This window comes from Dicentrarchus labrax, unplaced genomic scaffold (assembly GCF_905237075.1).
Source record: "Dicentrarchus labrax unplaced genomic scaffold, dlabrax2021, whole genome shotgun sequence".
Classification (NCBI taxonomy): Eukaryota; Metazoa; Chordata; class Actinopteri; family Moronidae; genus Dicentrarchus; species Dicentrarchus labrax.
Window position 1 is genome coordinate 18,538,423 of NW_026136701.1, and position 22,337 is coordinate 18,560,759.

A 22,337-nucleotide genomic window follows, 5' to 3' on the forward strand; every position below is an offset into this window, starting at 1 on the left:
GGAATTAATTGATTTGGAAAAATGTTTTCAGAAGTAATTTTAAGTTGTTGTTAGATCTTTTCCAGCACTGCCTGAACCATGTGTCGTTTTAAAATTATGTGTTTTTAGAAACGTTCCTCCAGGTGTGGCCTTAGCTGGCAGAGAACAGAGCTGGATTACCTTAAGTGCTTGCCTGGCTCTAAGAAGGAGCTTAAGACATCTTACTGTTCTCTGCTTAGTTGCTGCTGTTTTCATAATGCTGAGTGTGAGGACGGCTCGGCCAACAGGTGAAGGGCGGAGCAGTTGTCCCCATTACATAAATCTGCTAAAACCTTACAAAAAGAGCAAAGAAATTTCAGGGAAAAACTTGTTTTAAAATAGTTAAATAGTAGTTAGTAAAATAGTTGAAAATTGTGTGTATGTCTTATAGCTTCACAATTAAAAGGTAGCATTTGGTTGTCATTGTATCTGTTTATGTCTCATTTTTAATGAAGAGAAGCCAGATGACCAAAAAAAAAGACCAAAAGATGTCAAGAAATGTTGCATCAGAATCTATTATATTCTAGATGGAAGCACAATGTGCTGCAGCAAGGAGATAATTTAACCTTTCATTTTTTTGGTATTTGCCTTTAACTGACAGAAAATGTGGAGAAAGAAAGGGGAATGATGACATGCATGTGAAATTTGACAACCCTACCTTTTATAAAGTTTATGTTACTGTTTAAAGGCATGTTGAATTTTAGAGGTTTGTAAGAAACCAAGAGATTATTTTATGGGAGCATTCAAAAGTTTTTTTAGATTATAGGAATCCTGCCTTAGCATGCCTCCAGTATTATTTTTCTACTTTTTTAACATATCATTACTTTGGGAGGACTTCACCTGAATCATGTTGCTCATGACACTTACAGTGACCATCATAATGAAGAATTTAGAAAGAATTTGGAACCATAAATCATTGCTTTACATAGCAGAGTCACAGCTGTGCCTCCCAACCTGGATACGCCTGCTGTATACCTGAACTTAAACAGGATTGTAAAGTCTGTCATACATCACCATATGTGACTGTTGGGAGAGGCTTAAAATCCAAAACGAACAGATAACGTCACTAATGGAAGTATTTTACTTGTCTGATTTTCAGTTGTGACAGTGAGTTTCAGTTTTTAGCAGTTTTCCTACACGTTTAAAATCTGATTATTGAAATTTATATTCAACTGTTCTCAGATAAAGTCTTAAATCTGGAAAGGAGAGACTACGTGTCTCATAGCGTTACCAGAATGCCTGTTGAGTTTTGATTGATTTAGAGGAAATACACTTAGCTCTCACATACCATTAGTCCCAGTGTTTGTTTTTTTTTTTTTGGTCATTTCTGGTTTTGGTATACCACACTTCTGCCTCCAGTTTTATTTTATGTGTAGGATGCAACGTGTTCTCTTTATTTTTTTATACTGCAGAGGTAGTTGTGATCCCTTTCCTCCTGTTGCCTACTTGTGTCGAGGTGAATCTATAAGGACCACAGATCCATACAGTGCTAAGGTGGACATTGATTATAACGCTGAATCAAAATCTTGTGGATTTGGTAAACATCCTGCAAGCTCAGTATCGACTTGTTTCCACACTCACACAGCTATTTCCTACCTCACTGGAGGCGATGGGATTGTAGATCACAGACGAGTATCTGTGTAGGACCGAAAAAGCTCTTCAAGGCTGCTCAGCCTCAGCTATTTATTTATTTATTCTTAGAAATGTAGACAAGTAAAGGGGGGTTACATTAATTCCTTATAAAGAAAAAGATAACTGTAAGCTGTTGTAATTCTTGAATTAAATAAACAGTGTCTGACTAGAAGACGCATCTAGGTTGTGATATTTCTCTTTATCATTTAGATAAAAGGAAAGTCCGTCAACTGCAATACATTTTGCTCATAAAGGAACATTTTCGGAAATACACTTTTTTTCTTTCTTAGCAAGAGTAGATCGATACCACTTTCACGTCTGTACAGAGTTTACGATGTAAAAACGACAACTGATTGTTCATCAAACTAGCAACCATAACTAGACACTGCAGACCTGTCAAGTTTAATCACATGAAAATAGAAATCGTTATGTTTTTGTTACCTTAGAATGAGCCTTTAATATCTACTAGACTCTCGGGTCGCCTTCCATAGAGTTGGCCATGTTATGTAACTGCTATGTTTTACAGTAGCCCAGAACGGACAAATCGAACAATGGCTCTAAACAAGACTGTTTGTGTTTTCCATGTGTTTCATGCACAGCCACCGTAGTTTCTCCTTCATGCTTGGAAGGCGAGGGTGAACCGAGGGAGTTGCAATGTGTAACTACACCGCTAGATGCCACTAAATCCTCCACACTGGTCCTTTATAGAGCTTTGTGGGCCATGTCTCTTTTGTTAGCCTTTCTGAAACCAAAACCACAAGAGCAAAATGTATATATATATATATATATATATATATATATATATATATATATGCATATATGCATATATACATATACATTTGTACATACATAACCATACCCAATTATACATACATAGGGAACATATAAATACAAACATATGGAAGAAGATAAATTAAAGGAAAGACAACAGAGATAAGTAAACCAACAAGAAGGAGATCTATGGAAAAGGCTTGCCTGTAGAGGTAAGTTTTGAGGAGCCGCTTAAAACAGTCCATGGATTCAGCCAATCTGAGTGATTACTGAAGACTATTCCACAATGTTGGGGCTAGAACCGCAAAGGCACGGTCACCTTTAGTTTTGCAGTTAGAGTGGGGAATGGATAAAAGGCCTAGATCTGAGGAGCGAAGTGGCTGAGGAGTGGAATGAGGAACAAGGAGATCTGAAATGTAACTTTGGGCAAAGTCATGAAGTGCCTTATATGGAATCAGTAAGATCTTATAGTTGATTCTGAATTTTACAGGAAGGTAAGGGAGGGATGCGAGGTTAAAGGTTACATTACGTTGTTACCAGTGTAACATCGTCACTAATTTTAGAGTTATACAGAGAGTTATATCAGAGTTTGGGCTTTATTGGATCTGGGGAAGTTTCACTGTGACGACAACACTCTTAAGTCAATGCACTTGGCTGTGTTCACCAAGATATAGTTACAGCCTAAAATTTATGTTTGTGTTTATGAATGAGTACACTTTCTAAACGTTGGAGAGACAAGCTGGCTGCTTTCCTCATTTGCAATTATGCATGAGCTAACTGGCTCGATCCAGCGCTGTACTTTAAGTAAAGACGTGAGAGTGCAGTACAGTATTGACCTTCTCATCTCACTCTCATAAAGATAGCTAATAAGTGTATTTCCCTAAATCTTGAACTACTCCTTTAAAACCATATGCGTTGTGTAAATTGCAGTTGCTGAGAGTGCAGTATATTCAGGATATAGTGACTCCAGAAGGGACTGCTCTTAAAACTGAGTTTAGGTTTAAATTTGAGATTGGCAGAGAGAGATATTCATCTATAATACCATCAATCTCTTATTCTGTCAATCCATCCCCCCCCCCTCTCTCTCCCTCTCTGACCAATCACTGTCGTGGAGCTTAGCAGCACGATTACAATCAAAAACATACATGCGAGATGACTTGAACAGAAACACAATCACAAAGAGTATACAAAATTACAAATGTGGGTTGTCTCCGTCTCTTTTCTGTCTTTGTGGGAAATGAAGGGGCAAGTTATGGAGAAATATTCTGTATTTCACAACAACCAATTCAATATAACATGTTTGTTTTTTTAATCTCATGTTAGGGATCAGTAACCTGCCCTCCAATCTGTGTATCGGCCTGCTGTGCACTCCACCGACTGGCCCTCTCCAGTCATCTGTCCAACATCCTCAATCACTCTCCCACCATCCCGATGCACTCAGTATCTCCCACCTCTCTCCCGTCTCATCATCCTCCCTCCCTCCCTTCCTTTCCACTTCTCTCCCTCCATCCATCTCCTTTCAATCTCTCCTCTCCCAGATGTTAGGAGGGCAGGATTGGCCGTTTGCTTGGCCCCAGCCTCCGGCATCACGGAGGAGGGGCATTAGCCAGATGTTTGGTTGCATATTCATACAGGGTTTGAATTGAAGTGAGCAGCCACTGACAAGAAGAAGGAAGAGGAGGATTCAGGTGAAGGACTGAAAGAACTTTCCTGCATGTTCTATTTCTGCCTCTGACGGGGCACTTTTTGAGTTATACAGTCTTTCTTTCTTTCTCCCACTCCTCCTCCTCCCACTCCTCCTCCTCCTCCTTCTTGAGTCAGTTTTGGACCATGTTTAGTCGGGTGTGATTGGAGGGCGACGTTCCAGGCAGATGTAAATCTGGTGAGGGTTGTTGTTGGCACAGGGTGGAAACAGTGCAGGACGTCAAATGAAAAGCCTGTCTCCATCTCCGAGAGGGCTGAAGGTGGACTGGGATCTGTGTGTGTGTGACAGGACGCTGAGGGTTTCTGGAGTTGGGCCCTTGGCCTCTGCGCCCGCAAGCCATGTCAAAAGTACCCAAGAACAAAAATGTCTCCTGGGTGAGTACTTTCTCTCTCTTGGTGGGGGGAGGTGTGGAGAGGGGATGAAGAGGGTGGCTCTTAGTGGATTATAAGAGTTCAGTTTGAGTGCTTTTCTTTTATTTCTGTCAGATTTATCTGCTTTGGAATTTGTTTTCTTTCTTAAAACGAATGCTTCATATATATTTTTAGGTATTTCCACATTGAGCAGTTTGGTGTCAGACTTACCCAAAGTACAGTTTCTTTGTTTTGGACCAGAGAAGGAGTATGTTTTATGGGCTTAATTTAGGATTGCAGATAGAGAACAGAGCAGATAAAACCATTGTCTTTGTTCTTTGCACATCTGCCTTAATGTGTCCAATAGCTGTGTGGTCTAAACTTTCCTTAAGCTGTCTGCGCTCCTTGCCAGCCTGCTTCACACCATCCTGCTCAACCAGCTGAAAAATAAAAGAGTGTTAACAAAAAAGAAAAGGTGATGATTAGGCTCAGATCAATGGGTGTGAAGTGGGAGGGACTAAGGCGTGCTAACATTGCATGACAGCAGTTTACAGTTTATAGGTCTAGTGTGTAACATTTAGGAGGATCTATTAGCAAAAATGGAATATAATATTCATAGGTATGTTTTTATTAGTGTATAATAATTTGAATATGGGAATTGTTGTGTTTTTGTTACCTTAGAATGAGACATTTTCATATACAGTCGCTGGGGGTCACCATCCGTGGAGGCCGCTGTAGTTTCTCCTACACACTATAAAGCCTGTTCTGATTTTCACTCACGCAAGCAGTGTTCAGTTAGTTGCAATCTGCGACTTCACCACTAGATGCCACTAAATCCTACACACTGGTCCTTTCATGAAAGTTTTTGGTTGCATCCGATTGCAAGCAGTAATGAGTTCTGGAGTCTTTTTTTGGGTCAGGGCAGATGTGTGGTTTCTAACTGTGTGGACACATTGGAGGGCAGAGTGGAGGAAGGCCGAGTCTGGAGCTTTGCCTGAAAGTGTGCGTGCCATCCATCTCTGCCCCGGCAGCCCTGCACTACTGGCCCCAGCTTGACAGCACACACACACACACACACACACACACACACACACACACACACACACACACACACACACACATTATACTTGTAAGAAGCTTAGGGGCAGATGTTTGTTTATGTATGAGAGCACATGTGTACTTGAACACGTGTATGCTGGGAAGTGAAATGACTGACGGGTTCTTTATGGCTGATAGTGGCTCGGTGAATGATGCAGTAGTAACTGAGCTGTTTGTTTGTATCAGGTGAATGAGATGTTTCTTCTTCTGGTGTTTTTGACTAAAGTTGTGTAAATAGCTGAGTCAGAGTGTTTGACAAATGTAGTGAAAATTATCCAGATGGTCAGATCTATTTTTGTCCATGATTTGATGTGAATGTTTACTTTATTATAGTTTGAAAACTCAACATTTATTGTTGATTAACAATAGTCAGGATAGTAAATTCAAATGTCCATTCTGAGGCTGTATTCACATTAAAACTGAAATAAAGCACTTCTGCTTTAAAGTTCAGGATGCTGTAATCTCTCTGAAGCTGTTAATTACCAGTATGTGAATAATTACCTTGTCACTGAATCCTAAAATGGATATTTCACACAGAATATTATATTCAGTTTGTCCTCAGTATGATCATGATTTGTTATTGCAAAAGGCTATTATATTTAGTCTTATTAATTTGCCTGTCCTATTTTTTATTGTCTTTACTGGATTGTAAAAGCTGAAGAGAGACAGGAACGAGGGAGATAGGGAGGGGAAGGCACATGAAGCAGAGGACCGCAGGCCGCAATTGAATACGGCTGAATCAAAATATTATTTAGATATATTATCGAAATCGCAGTATGGCCATGTGCAATATGCAAATCGCAGTTCTTTGAAAATGGTCAAATGTGTGACAAAACAGCATTATAATGAAGTGCTGTGGTAAAAAATTCATCATGATTTTACAATTTCTTTCAGTGAAAATTTAAATCATTCCCACACTAATTGTTAATGATATCTCAATCATAATACCTGTCAAACAGAATTGTAACATGATGTTTCTACCATATTGTGCAGCCCCAGATCGAACCTGGCCCTCATACTTGGGGCGTGCTCCACCAGGGCACATCAATTGTCCTCCATCTTTTATTGAAGCACAAGCAGAAGCCTTCAGTCGCTGGTCAAAGCTCAACAGATTTGAAGTTTCGGGCAGATCCACTCTGCTGTGTGCACCGTTAGCACAGGACTGTTTCAACACACCACATATGCAGTAAAGGAGGAGGCGCAAAGAAGCAGTTTTCCCTTGATAATGTGAATTTGGCTTTCTGTTTGTGTAGCAGGTTCCATTGATTGGTGCTGAAGGCTTTTACTGTCAACTTTATTCTAACTGTATTTTTTGTGTTTGTATTGGAAAAACAAAACTGCTAATATCTTGTATACAAAGTTTTTAAAGAGTTTACACTTGGAGGAATAAATGCTCACAGACTTGGAGGATGCATGCCACTAATGTGCAGAGTGTAAAAATGGTTCAGTGGGTGTAGGAGAATATTTTAGCTTCTTCATATATTCCATGTGTAGTTTGTTTCAGCAGCACAAGAATGATCCACCTTATGTAACAACTTGTGCTTAGAGCGAGTCGAAGTAAGCAGCGACTCTGTTGGAGCGTTTTGTTGGCACTTGAGGAGAGCTGGCGCTCGCTGGAGATTTGAGGTGTCATAGAGCAGATTTGGTTAATTCCCAAATCTGGTTCATCCCAGGTCATTATGTTGGGACCTTCCATTTACAGTCTTTCTTTCTCTGTCACAGCTGGTGTGATCACAGTGTTCTGACCTCTGACGGTGATGTCCACTCCAGCAGAAGAGAAGAGATTGATAAGGACGTGTATATCTGAGCCTGTGTGTGTATACAGCTGTGTGTTTTGTAGGTCCAGATGTGTGTCTGACCCAGAGGTCAGTATCACAGCTTCCTTGCTCCACACTGTCACAGCCTGGCCCAGCTGACTCCAACCCTGCATGTTTTCATTTCTATTCCCAGTTATGTAACACTTTCATCTGTGTCCCTCGCCTCCAAAAGCTCTCTCTGGAGATTTTGGTTCTTCACCGTATCGGCCATCTGCTGACGTCCCCTGCCTGGCTGTGTGGGTTACAGGCCACAGTGACAAATGGACCGCACAGCGTTACTTACCTTTAAACAGTGGTTGAGGAAGTATTCAGAATATCACAGTGCAGAAATACATAAAGTTCTTCATTCAAAGATTCACCAGAGTAAAGGTATGAAAGTTTGGTATCACAGGTGTCTTTTGTATTATTCTGTTTTGAAATATGAGATGACAGTTTTCACTGGAATGAAGAAATAGTTGCTGACAGTCAGAAGAGAATTTGTTTCTAGAAAGAAATGTTGCGGCTGAATTTTTTTAAATTTCACAGCAACACAAACAAAATTCCACCTTCATTATATTGGGTGGAGGGAGGCAGAAGACAGCTAGATACCAGAGAATGACTTTTTCTAACTTGGGTGAACTGACCCTTTAATTTTGAAGCAGTGATAAGTCAAACTTTTGGGTATTAATGTATAAAAAGGAATCCAAGTCTTTCACTTTGAGCATTTAAAAACCAAATGTTCAACATAATAGTGTAACAGCTGATACTTGGCAAGTACAGAGTTTTAAGTAGTGACATAATGACACTTAACTAATCTCGGGAGACAGAGTGGAGGTCTGTCTGTAGTTGTATTCTGTAAATCGGCTACACAAAGGAATTACGTCCTGCTAGCTTTTTAATTTCATCTTTCTATTTTGGAGCCAGGCCATTATAATACTCCCATTTGTGCAGCCAAGCCACAGGAAGTTGTTTGGATGCACACACACACACACACACACACACACACACACACACACGCTCACTAATCGGGCATCACACGCGCAGCGGACGGAGCCAACATTGGTCAACAACATAAATGAGACATCCCCTCACTTTGCGTTATACCGCACGCATGGACAGTGCGGACTCGTTGGACACCTTCTTGGTTTGCTCGGCGCTTGAGGTCAGACTGAGCGGTGTGCGGCTCAACAGATGCCGCACCGAGAAATAAGCCTTTAATACCCCTAGGACTCGGGAAAGGGTAACTACACTCAACTCACAATACAGACTTAAATGAAACCCCTCACGCCACTCATCCGTGTCTCCGGCTGTGTCTTGCTTGTCGCGGTTTCTTGGGAAATATTTCACCTTTACGCACAAAACGGCGCTTTCTTCAGTGTTTTTTCAGCATTTAACAGCATCCTCGGATATATCCACCTGTGTTAGAGGTAAAACTCAGTCTCATGGCATACTTGTCCATGTCTCGTTTACTGGAGCCAGGTGATCAATAATTTGATCTGGTATTGGAATAACACAAGAGGACCGCTTTAACAACCATGCCACCCAAGAAAAAGGTAAAATATGTAATATTCTTGTGTTTTTCGTGTGTGTGTGTGTGTGTGTGTGTGTGTGTGTGTGTGTGTGTGTGTGCGTGCGTGCGTGCGAGCGTGCGTGTGTGTGTGTGTGTGTGTGTGTGTGCGCGCGCTTAACAGGAAGGGTAGGAGAATGCACCATCTGTTGCACCGGGCGTTAATCCTAGTGTGAGGCCTTTCCACATCACTGCACTCAGTAAAACAGCCACAAAGCGCAGGGCGCATAGAGATGCATATCCACAAGCAAGTATCGTGTCATGTGTCCGGTTGAAAACCGCAGGCTTTCAGAGAGAGTTGCATAACCAATGGCCTGTGAAGATCAGATGGATCTGAAATCTCTTTTCTTGCCCCCTTTTTCTTTCACTTATGACTCTTAGGCTCGCTGTGAACTCGGTGTGATATAGTATTCAGGGTACAGGAGTGGAAACTGTGTATATATTCGGCTTTATTTTGACTCCACGTGATGCAAGTTTTATATTTTACAACAGCAGCAGGTGTAGTCAAGTTCCCCGATCCTCCTGCTGTACAAGCCATCAATATACATATTTTCTGAGATGCACCTTTTTTTACCTGAGCAGTCATGGTTTTATTAAAATGCTTCTCTTGCCTACACTATTCTCATCATTTGCCTCAAGAGAGTATATTTTTGTTAGTTTGTTTGTTGTTGAAATTACAATGTGAAAAGCCACATGCAGACATACAGGTGAGGCTCAGATGACTGATCTCTTTTGCAGAGGGAACCTTCTCCTTTATGCTTCTCGTGTATTACAGTCGAGTCAGGGTGATAAGCATCCTCTTGTTAATCTTTGAAAAAACCCAGAGGCTTGTTTAACAACCCCTACTGCTGTTTTAAAGGTAGGCTATATCCAGAATCCTTAAAGACTCTTCTAACCATGAAGAACATTTCTGTCTGCTGCACAGTAAAAAGGACTTGCACACTTCTTATTTATTAATCCAAACAAATATGATTAAAAATCGGTTTAATTGTGCAGCAGATGGTCAGAATACTAAAGTTTCAAAGTTTCAAAAATGTTTATTTTGGTGTCTTTCAACGTCTTTCCTATTTTGGTTCAGTCTCTCTGCTCTCTTTTTTGGTAGCAACAAGCAGAAGTTTTCAGTGAAACCGCTCTAAAAACTCTGCTGTACACTACTGTTGGCCATGTTGAACCACCATGTTTCTACAGTATCCCAGAAGAGACAAACCAATCACTGCCTGTAGATACGGGCGTTTGCATCTTTTTTTGTGAGTTTCGTGGCTACCGTAGTTTCTTCTTTGCATCTGGAAGGGGAGAGTGAACTGACAGAGGTGCGATCTGCAATTACAACGTTAGACCTTTAAAAAGTGATAATATTTTAGTGTTAGGTTTATAGTTTGTTTTGTACCAAGTTATTTAGTTTCCAGCCCTGTACTGTAACTCTCAACTCACATCCTGCTGTAAACGTTTGCCTAAATTTCCTCACCACAGTTGACAGCGAATCAATTTTTTTTAGACTAGATTACTTGCTAGCATTATATTACTGTAAAGCTTTAATTAAAAGAAGGGCCCCAATTAATTCAATTAAATTTTATTTTTTTCAATTTTATTTGTATAGCGCCAATTCATAACAGAAGTTATCTCAGGACACTTTTCAAATGGAGCAGGTCTAGATCGAACTCCTTATAGCATTATTTACAGAGACCCAACAGTACCACCATGAGCAAGCACTTGGCGATGGGGGCAAGAAAAAACTGCCTGTTAAAAGGCAGAAACCTAGGACAGACCCTTCGGCTCTAATTAATCAATTAGAAGCAGGTCCCCTTTACTAGCCTGGTATGCCTACCCATTTTGACAAATAAAAGCAAACTCAATTAGAGGCCTGGTCTGGATTTTATAGCAATTCTTTAGATGTATAAAACCAATTAAAGCCTTCAATAAACAATTTCTGTTCTGTTGGTATTTTCATCTTTGCTGAGCAGCTGAGTTTTGTGCAAGGAATTAAAATCTTGTCCCATATAGAGGCCTGTTCCACATAAAAACTGAAGTTTTACGGTTATAATGTACAGAATAATGCAGTTGAATGAAGTCTCTTCTGACATCCTGTCCCCCATGCTCCTTTGAGACCAGTCATGTTCTGAAATCTACAGCGTAAATATCTGCATTTTCGACCATTAAAGTGCTAGTTTAGGGATTCTCGAAATAATTTCAGAACAGCAGTTAATGTAACACAACCTTGTTGGATCTCTGAGAATTAATTAATCAGAAAAACAGATCCTCCATATCTGTGGCTCTCTGTGTAGTGAGAGGCACAAACTGGAGCATTAGAACACCTTTCAGTTTCTAGATGGCCTACTGTCTTGGCATTACAATGTGCTGGTTAGTGCTGGCCCACTGCTTGTTACCTAGAATAGGAAAAGCCTCTTAGTACCTGCTCTCCTCCCAGGCAGGAAGTGGAGCAATAAGGCGGCAGAGCTGTCTGGAAACTTCCACAAGAATATTACGTAGACCTGTTTCCTTTGGGATTAGAACAGTTTCCAAGTTGACAATTGTATTGTTTCCATTTTCCCTACTGTATATCTGTCTTTTTTGTGTTTATTTTTGTGTTGTGTTTATTTTTCATACTGCAGAAGAAGACAGACATTAAAGTTCCAGTGATAGCTGGGGGGTTTGATAATTGCCTCAGTGCAATAAGGGAGAAATTATCCTAACAGGAATGGTTGGCAAAATGTGTCAAAAAAAAAATCTAATCCCCACACAAACATACCCCTCCTTATACCAGCAGTAATCATGTTGCATCATAACGCTGTGTAATGCAGCAGAGCGGAGAGACATCTATGTACTATAGATGAAAGGTATCTATTACAGGAGCCAGGCAAGCCAGGAATTAAGTTGTATAGATAATATTAATGCAACCATTGTATCTGTATCTGATGACTGTCAGGGAGCTAGAGCACATGCGGCCCAAGCAGCAGTGTTGGCTGTCTGTGAGGAGTTTGCATTTGTCTCTCTCTCACCAAATCCTGGATTGACGCATGCTATCTTAATCTCCTTACTCAAAGACAATCATGACCCAGAGAAAGGGGGGAGAGAGAGAGAGAGAGAGAGAGAGAGAGAGAGAGAGAGAGAGGAGCTTGAATACACATTGGTTTTTCTCCCTGTGATGATTTTTTTTCCAATTTAGTCTTTGGTGATCTTCAAGGCAAATCTTTTCTTCTTCTTCTTGATGTTCCTTCAAATGTACAGATTCTCTCTGTAGTAAATGCTATGAATGAGTTGCATTAGCTGCAAAATTATGTAAAAATTGTATATGGTGTTAAAAAATTCAAGCTACTCTTCTTTTGCTATCATTACTTTTGCATTCGGGGTAAGCCCTGACACCACACTTAAGAAAATGAGTCAAAAAATGAACTGACTGTTCGCTAAACCCCTGCTGAAGACATGTTCAGGCGGTATACGTGGGGCTATTAGTCAGAGCAGTACTCCGTATATAAAGAGATTGGATGGTGTGTTTATTTTTTACCTGCCCCAAGGCCAGCAAAATTTTATACTACATTATTAAGTGGAGTTACAGGTTAAAAGGTTAAAAAAATAAAAGCCTTGTTCACCACTAGCACATTTACTGTGTAGTATTCCCCACACTGTGTGGGAGCTAGCTCTGGATGGGGACACTCCAAGGCAACGTTAGTTAATCCTCAGCTTAAAAGCATTAAAAGTGAAACATTGTTTGAAAGTATGAACAATAAAGCATAACTATAACCTCTGTGCTGTTTGTCCAAGTAGGCAGCCTGTGTAAGCTAAACAATAGGACCAAAGAGCCCTACACTGAAATACAAGAACAGTGTTTCTTTGTTTCCATGTCTTCTACATGCAGGGTGTTCAATATTTATGTTTTTTTCAGGACAAGTGGTGCCCAAACTCAGTTTTTACCTTCCCCTTCTTTGAAACTTTTATGTGCCGACCGCAGTCTTGCTCTCAAACTTGCTGTAAGCAGTGCAGTACATGGTTGGAGTTTCACCCCAACATCCTTTAATGCCACCCAACTAAACTCTTGTTTCCAACATAACTGAAAAGCTTCAACTCATAAACTTTGTTGAACAGAGGTGAGAAGGAAGTAAGATGCCTCACTCCTTAGCTACTTCCATCATCTGCCCCTGGAAAAAACAACATGTTTACCACTAACCCAATCGGGCAAGTGAGTTGAAAGATTTACTGTCCCGACGTGGCATTTTACTTGCCCCAGGAACGTGGCACATCAGCTGGTCAGAATGTCGACTTTTTGTTTTGGATGTGCAGCGTTTGCCTGATATAATGTTATGTTGCCAGGTGCATAATTAAGACCTCTTGTCCGAGGGTTGTCCGTTTAAAATTAGTAAGCTTGAAACATTAAGACAGCGTTTTCAAGCAACTCCTGAAGCTAACACTAGCTGACTGTAACTAGTTGGCTGGAACTGATCAAATTCGCTGCAAAACCGTGTGAAATCGAGGAACCATTGTGTGAAAAGTTACTGGTCATTGAGTATTAAATCTGCCACAGTTGTCATCACTTTATATGTGCGTGTATGAGAGAATGGAAAGCTTGACAGGCGTAGCAACAGTAACTAAGAGGGGTGGAGCTTAGTCAATTATTTTAAGTAGGTTCCACTTTAAACTCTTTATCTAATTTGTAACCACAAACTGTATCAAACATCAGTAATAATGCTCAAACCCATATTAACACACTGTATAGACATAAATTACATTTAGTGCAGTACAGATTCGCTGCCACTCTTGATCTATAATTGGATATTTAAAGGGCCGTGATGCAGCTTTTAACTCCACCGACGGAGACAAATGCCAAAGTAAAGGTGGCGGTGCCAGCCCAGCCATATCTGCTCTGTGGTAGCATCAGGCAGAGGGCGTGGAGCCAGTCTCCTTCAGACAGATGATGCAAAGCAGCTGATTAGACGGGGCTTGGAGAAAACTGGATTGGGACACACACTGCATGCAGATGAACCAGCTGGTAATGAAGAGGAGGCAGAGTAGAAAAGAAATCATCACAGTATACGAAACAACACATCAAAGTAAATGAACGGCAGAGAGGATTGGTGTTATCAGATACATCTTCACTTTGCCCCGCAACTGAAAGAGCCAATAAAAGAAAAATTAGGATTTTGTGAGCACCTGGGCTCAGTGCCAGCAGCTCATTGGTAGGCTGACAGGAAATTAGTCACAATTAGATTAGTGACCTGCTCCACATACAACAATGAACTATGGTAAAGCAGGCAGTGTTTTTGTCCTTTTTTGATGCATGACTCTATCAAGAATCTCACCAGCAACGTTTTAAAGCTTATTAATTTAATTTTCCTCAAAACGTTTCTGCAAATCAAAAATATCCCGAGATACGAAAAAAAAATACAGTTCAATTTTCTCATAAAATATGTAAATTAAGACTTGTTTTAAAGCGGGCAAACTCACATAACATGCTCTACTTTAATATTTTGTCAACCAAAACCAGCAGTTTTGCTTTGAGCTGTTATAGTAGGTAGACATTTTGGTACCAGCTGTCACTCCCAGAGTGACAGCTCACATAACACAGCTCTCTTATGGAGTTGTGAATGGGAGGAGTTGTTTTGTCTATTTTTTTATGTATAGCTACTATTTGAGTCCGCAGTTTTGGAAACAAAAGTTTTTGTTTATTTGCTGCATGGGCAATTTTAGGGGACTGGCAGTTGGAGGCAGGCTGATTCTGTTATCTGAACATCCCCCAGGGCATTTATGTAGAATTTACACTGTATGTGTGTTTGCTGCCTGACACCTTTTCTCTTGTAAATCCTGAGTTTGCTTTTTTTGTTGGAACTGAATCTCCTCATGTAAAGACAGAGCAACAACTAACCCGCTTATGACTTGTGCAAATACGGCACAGACAGATGAGGCTGACAGGATGGGAATGCGACAGTATTTGGAACGTAACACGTCAATAATACCATAACACATGAATAAGGGGAACTTTTGTTGCACATTTCCTGTGATATTTAAACATTCCTTGATCGTTTTGATCATTAAAAATTAAGTGATTTTACAGTCCTTTATTTTTACATGCATTTGTGTGCACCTGCTTGTTTGTGTAAATTGTACAGCCCCCCTCACTAGCTGAGATTTGTCAAAGTTAACCATAAAATCCTGCATGATGACCCTATTTGGCAGGGCAGTGAAAGGTGCTAGAGTCATGATGTTTCCATACATAGTCAGCTACCAAGCTCTGGAGCTCACTGTTCTTACATACTCACTGCCACAGGGCTGAAGGCATCACAGATCTGCTCAGCACCTGGGCAGCAGCCAGCAAGGAGCAAGAAGCTGCAGGGATGTGGCAGAGCGAGTTGCACACAAACACACACACACACACACACACACACACACACACACACACACACACACACAAACACACACGCTGCATCTCCCAATGGAAACAATCAGAAAAAGTGTCCACCCAACCAGGCAGACTCACGCGCACACTCATCCAGCCCTGGTGGTCTGCCACCCACTCTTAATCTAGACTTGAGTGCCTCTCTCTCAGTCACTGTGAAGTTTTCACATTACTGCTGTTTTCATGTGGAAATGTTGTCCTGATGCGAGATCAGTCTGCGCTGTGTGAGAAATATGCACATATCATTCAGGGTAAGCAGGAATCTGATGCTACTGTATTTTTACATAATCTTCCTTTCTGTTCCTTTGTGTGTGTGTTTCATTCATTTCTGTGACTGGCAGCCTGAATGACACTTTCCTGTTCGATGTCTACGACTGTGAGACGTACAGTAGCGTTGATGTTGATCACTGCCAAGCTGACTCAATTATTCTCTATGGAGATCTAACTGTCAGTCCAATATCTCCTTTATGGATCTTCCATTGATTTTAATGTACTGCTCAATTACTGTTAGTGCCTTTAATCAGTCAATGAGGATGTAGTGGATTTCACTAAACGCTTGGAGTTGAAGAGCTGGAGGAGGAGAGGTTTTTTTTTTAGGATTATAACGTATAAGTTATAATGGGAGAAATATTTTCATCAGTGGGAATCATTTATGCTTAGGTGGCATATTTCTTTCAGTGGTTGCCATGGAAACATCTCCCCATTTGTTGAAGGAATATGCAGAAGGATCTAGTATCTTCAGTGAAACAATCTTATATTGTGGCTGTTGGTGGAGAAGATGGAGTTTTAAAATATGAGACAGAAAAAGAGCTCAGTTGTTCTGCTGAATCAAAGTCTCTAGGTTGACTGGAGGGTTGATTGGAGGGTTGATTGGAGGGTTGATTGCAGGGTTGATTGCAGGGTTGATTGGAGGGTTGATTGGATGGGTGGATGGATCTATCTAGAGATTCCATCACAGATGTTTCTTCTACTTTATATTGTTTACCGTTTCTACCCTGGTTAGAGACCACGTTAACCTTTGTCAAGGCTTTCTTATTTAATACCCCAAAAGGACGATATTAAAGCACACTTTCAGATTTTTAAAACATGGGTTTTATTTTTTGTACTTTTGGCCATCATTCGATGATGTTTTATTAACCAAACTGAGATCTATGGATAAGATCTAGGGGCATGGCCTTACAACAGAGAACAGCTCAACCACACAGGAACGGTTTAACCCTTTGGTATTATAGTATATATAATGGACAGAGCTTCTGACTCTGTGAAGTGAAGCCAACTTGTGTCTTAAACATGCATTCTATGTAATGGCCAACAGGGGGCAGCTCCATTGGCTGCAAAAAAAACCAGTTTCCTAATGAGCTTATGGTCTCAACCGCTAGTTTCGAGTCTTATTCCATACAGTACGATGTTTATTTAGTAAATTATGGTCCAATTTAGAGTGAAATAGATGATAAAGCAGGGTATGCTTTTGGGCAGGGCTACCTTGTGATTGACAGGTCATTCTCAGTGAGTCCGTCCAGCGAACCAGACGAAACTCAGATCAAACTGTCAAACTAGGCAGTGCTGATCAAATATGAATAAAGATTATGTTACTGCGTTGCCTATTTCTCACCTCAGATGTTTTCAGAAACATATTTTAGTGAACTATGAAAAATGCTAGATAAACCACATTTTATGCATCCATCGGTTTTTGCAGAGCTTCCTCCTGGTTCAGTTTTACAGTGCTGTAGTGCATTTTGTCATTGGTTGAAACATGGATTTGTTTGCAGTCTGAAAACTTCTGTTGTTCTCGCTTGTCTGTAAAACACTGTCTGACTGCGAGTGAAACTAGGGAAGTGGCTTTGTGTGTGCTGGACGTTAACCTGACATACATTTGCCAAACCAATTACTTCCTCATCCTGATCCTTAAAGCCTTTTTTGTAGAATGGAATCATACTGTTTGAACACACTTCCAGTAAAGTATACATTTCACCTGTGTGGAGCTTTCCCCTGTAACTTTTTGAGTCTTCTTAACCACTTGACCACTGGACAGACTCAAAACCAATTTTGTACAATACACACAAAGCTGAGATTTAGGCTTCATTGAGTTTTCAAACTGTATGTTTTGGTTCTACAAGAGAAAAGACTTCCAGAATGAGGACTAACTGGTTTGGATGAAGACGAGTGCACAGCACCTTCCCTGAGCTGTCTCTCATACAGGGGATAAGACGCATTTTTTAGTGTAGTGTAATGTGAGTGTAGGAGAGTTTTACCTCTCCAAAAAATGGCTCCAAAAGCATTTGAACATCAGCCTCCTCTTCTTGTTTCCTTGGGTACATGGGAAAGTTTACTATGTTACATTTTTGAACACGTTCTCTTTTGTATAGGTCCGTTTTGCGAAATACTAAGTGACAGGACTTTTAATCAATTGGTATTTCAATCAGGAGAGACAAGTGAAGGGAGTAAAGATAATTGTTTATTATAACAGATGACATGTGGTGATTAAGTCTTGACACATTGTCTGTGGCACTTAGACTCAACAGGGAGATTTTTGTGATCGAGGGCCATCTGCCCTGAGCAGCAGCAAAATAAATCCCCCCCATGGAGTTCAGACACTGGCGGTAGTGGCTGATGACTCTGAGGCTTATATTTTGATAAAATAATGAGGCTGATGAATCTGCGAAGACTGCCATAATAACAGCATGAATGAACTGAAGGCAGAGAGACTGCAGCAAGATGAGACTAACAATGCAGGTGTGTCCCTGTGACATTGGATGGATGAAATCAGCTGATGAGAACAGCTGATAACTCGATTGACAACTCCTGATAATGAAAGCAAGGAAATCATACGTGAGCATATGTGAGAGGAGTGATTGCAGGATGGAAAGAGAAATAAATACGACGTATGCAAAAGAATAATCTTCCTATCTGAACCTTTGCTAAAGCTTCATATAGACACTTGCTGAATGTATATGAATATTTTATTAGACCAAGTAACCTCATCTTGCTAAGTTAGAGACTTTATGTATGAGTCAAAGTGAATTCATTAAGATCTTTCTGTGTGCATTTGGCTCAGCATAAAAATATAAATTTTCTCAGCTGCTCAAACAACAAAGAGTTGAGTAAAAATGGATAAACTGCTTGAAATATAATGTGAACATAAGCTGTATCTCAGCGTTTCTTTAAGACCCAGTTCAGTTTGTCCTCTGGGGAATCGCAGTGCTCCAGGCCAGCCAGCTGGCTCCTGGTGACTCGATGGCTCTGATTATTTTAGTTTAGGGATGGAGTCCATCTCCCCAATCAGACGCTTCTCTCCTAATGTGCTCCCCTGGCACATGTCAAAAGAGCTGTGTAAACGCTTTTAAGCGGGAAAAGAGTCACCTTCAGGTGCGACACCAGAAAATGTGGCTTTACTTGTTCACCCACCCTCCCATCATCCTTGTCCTCCACCCTTCCTTTGCCCACCTTTTAAAGCATATAATCACGTTAATGGGCTGAGATGGCGCTCCAACAGGGAGGAAGAAAAACTGAGAGGAAGGAAGGGGGATGAATGAAGGAGTGGGGTAGAGAGTTTGAATAAAAGACTGAATTAGAAAATTAGTGGGGCCATTTTGGATGGGCAGCACATGACATACAGTAAGAAACAGATAAGACACAGGAAATACTGCACAGTGTAATAGTATTATAGCTCTGGAATTCTGGGTATTATTGTCAATTAAGAGGAAGTTTCCTCTAACTGAACTGTTCTCTGATTTATAAAGCCCTTGTTTTATGATATCACAAAAGCTGCTCAGTACAACTTAACATAACATCGGATAATATGCCATTGTCTGGACTGATCGTCTATAAAATATTAGAAAATAGTGAAATACCCATAATAACTTCCCAGACTGCAAGATGATATGTTCCAAGTAGAGCCCAACCAATATGCTTTTGACATATTTCATATTTTTTTCATATCAGATCACATGCTGATACCAATACGCTACCAATATGTCTGTGATAGGCCAATACAGACTGATAATATTGGCCAACCGATATATCGGTAAGGCTCTAATTCTGAGTGCTTGTTTTTCTATCTGTCCAAAAAAAACCTCTAAGTTATACTAAGTTATACTTAATAAATCCTCCCACTTGAGAAGCTGGAATAAGGTCATATTATGAAACATCACAAAAACAGAATTCATCATAAATTAAAGTATTCAAAATTACTTTTATTTTTAAAATGTTTATAAAATAAAAAAAAACTACAGTCTAATTTTCTATACCCTATTGCTGTGGTGCCGTAGACAGATGGCTCACATTTAAAAAAATAACATCTTAACGACATGGATAGCCTATAATCCCTGACTGTTTCCTTGGATAAAGATTAAACTCAGCAATAATAAAGTCAGTCCATATAATTCCGTCATTTTTTGCATCTCTTCCCTTCAACCAGACAGTAGACATCTCTAAGTCACCTGCAGTAACGAACAAGCTCAACATTGTTTAATAATTCAGCGGGGGCGTTTTGTACTATTGGCTGGGTGACATTGGCCTGCAGGAGAGGCGGGTGCTGTGCGAACAGATGTCTACACCAGCCATGGGTAAACAAAAACCCATGCCTGGGCATAATTCTGCCCCAGGGAGATTTACTTCCTCCTCCTCTGTTATTCCCTCCTCATCATGTTTAATTCTCTGTCTTGACATTGTCTCTGCTACCTCATCCTCCTGCTTGTGTGCAACGCATTCTTCTCTGCTAATTACCAACACCATCCCATCTTGTTAATACGTACATCATGTCCTGGTTTTGTCACATTATTTGAGGCCTTTTTTGCCCCCAAGGTTATTGTAGTTTTTAAGGTTTTCAAATTATGTTTATATTCTCTCCTATTTTAAGGGCATTGTTTCATTGCTCGCGTTGTTCTTGTTCTTGTTGTCTTGTTATCTCTCTAAGGCATCTTTAAACTCTTCTTTATCTGGACAATTGAGATGACAATTGGTTATGCCACTGTGGCTGCATACACTAGCCACAGCATCGTCAATATCAGTCTCTCACTAGTGTAATGCACGAGGTGTGCATTCCTTAGGAAAAACAGAGAGAGTAGGAGTGGGTGATTGGGTAAGGGAGAGCTAAAGAGTTCTTGTACAGACTGACCGTCATATTCAACCAGGGTATTCTCTGTTTAATAAACATAAATAATGGAAACCCCGTCTCTTACAAAATACATATATATTAAAATAATTTCCTCTGACAAAGATGTTTTGAGAGAAACATAATTGCTGCCTGGAAGATGTTTGTTGTCAGTCAAGGAAGTGTAACATCCTTAGTACACAGACATCAGAGTGAGAAGTTTGGGTGGATGGTTAGTGTCCTGCGTCCGACCTGGTGAACTGCAAATAAATTACATATAGTGTCAAATATTGTGGCCTTATTCATGTCAATTTTATGTCACTGATATCCACTGAATAAATATATCACCATGTGTGAAGAGTTTGAGATTAGATTAGAGAATATTGACTTCAGAACTCACCAAGGACTCACAGGATCACAGTCTTGTTCAAATGCATCAGACTGAGTAGACTGTCTACAACGAGAGAGCTGATTTGTGACTTTAGGATGCAAGTGTGTATCTTGAGTGCCAGATTGACGCAGAGGGCTGTGCCACCTCCTGGCTATGACACAGAGGGCATTAATTACCATGTCTTTGAGGGGACAATCTAATCTCTGGGACGCATGGCACATAAACCTGGGCGTCCCATGAGGCATCTGCTGCAACACTTCCTGACAATTAAAGGCAGGAGGCTTCTGGAAAAAGGGACAGTAAATGAGAGGGCATGTCTTGGAGATGTTATTAGGTCAAAAGCTAAACAGCGAAGTGTTCAGTCACGTTGAATTAGGGATGTGATTATATCTAGTTCTGAGGTATTGATGCTTGCTGTTTTAAGTTAAGTTAGTTCTTAACACGTCCCAAAAAATTGAATAAATCCAAACATAACTGTGGAAAACCTACCTGTATCCTATGTGTATTAATTCATTTTCCCATTCCATATCGAGCAGAGGATAATTAGACCTGATACAAAACTCAAACGACCCAAAAAGACCAAAGAAGCAGCCGCAGTCATGAGACAGAATGTGAAGTCATAAAATGTCATTTTAATGGTTGTTTGTTTCTATGCTTCAAAGCGTAATTTATAGAAATAATTGTTTTGTAGCCAACTGGGAAATATATAGCCAGAAGAAAACCATTTTCTAACCAATCTAATATCTGGGAATAAAAATCCAAAAATGCTAATGATCCACTATGATTGGGAAAGGGGCTCGTCGCGGTGGCTCACATGTTACTTTGTGATTTTAAAGGACCACTCTACCAAGTTTATGTTTTTTGTGAGTCACGGGGGAGTTATTACCCTGACTGTAAGAAGAGTTGAATAATTTCTGTGGGCCTGGAGGAGCTTTGTCAAGTCTGAGAAAATTTACTCAAGTGACCCACTTCTGCTGCGGAGACTCTACTTTATCATCTGACTTCTGATGTTTTGGGATAAATTTTAATCTGTTTTCATAAGTTAGTTCCATTTATTATCCTATCGGAAATTCTCTTTGTGTCTGTGGAAACTGTCAGACAAATAAACAAACATCTTAGTGTTTAGAAAGATTAGTCGCATTCATATTTATGGATTTTTTTCTGGCTACTTATAGATATCTGGAATTGCACCTGGGTCTTCTTGAAGAGGCAAAATTTGGTTGAATCACAGATGTGTTTATGTCTCACCCTGTGACATATTGTATATTGGGTTATACTGTCTTATATCTGTTTCATGTTGTTACTCTGTAACATGTTGTCACTCTCTTGGTCAGGACACATGAGAAAGACATTTTTAATCCCAATGAGGCCAAATAAATACATTATCACTACACTTGCTATGGGCGGCTGTGGCTCAGGAGATAGAGCGGGTTGTCCACTAATCAGAAGGTTGGCGGTTTGATCCCTGGCTCCTCTCACTGCATGTCGAAGTGTCCTTGAGCAGCATGCTGAACCACAAATTGCTCCTAATG

The 22,337-nt window shown here is 40.3% G+C and overlaps 1 protein-coding gene across 4 annotated transcripts in view; it reads left to right on the forward strand.

Moving 5' to 3' along the window:
- The window catches only part of cacnb2b (calcium channel, voltage-dependent, beta 2b), a 40,341-nt gene that overhangs the window by 2,911 nt on the left and 15,093 nt on the right, over positions 1-22,337 (forward strand). The window contains exon 1 of one of the 4 annotated variants that reach the window (XM_051410268.1): positions 4,045-4,500. The exons of 2 other annotated variants lie outside the window; for them this stretch is intronic. In XM_051410268.1, the coding sequence (XP_051266228.1) occupies positions 4,465-4,500 (36 nt within the window). In that variant the 5' untranslated portion in view covers positions 4,045-4,464. Of the gene's footprint in view, positions 1-4,044; positions 4,501-8,402; positions 8,924-22,337 lie in introns of those variants that run through there. One more of the 4 variants, XM_051410277.1, reaches the window with a different exon arrangement.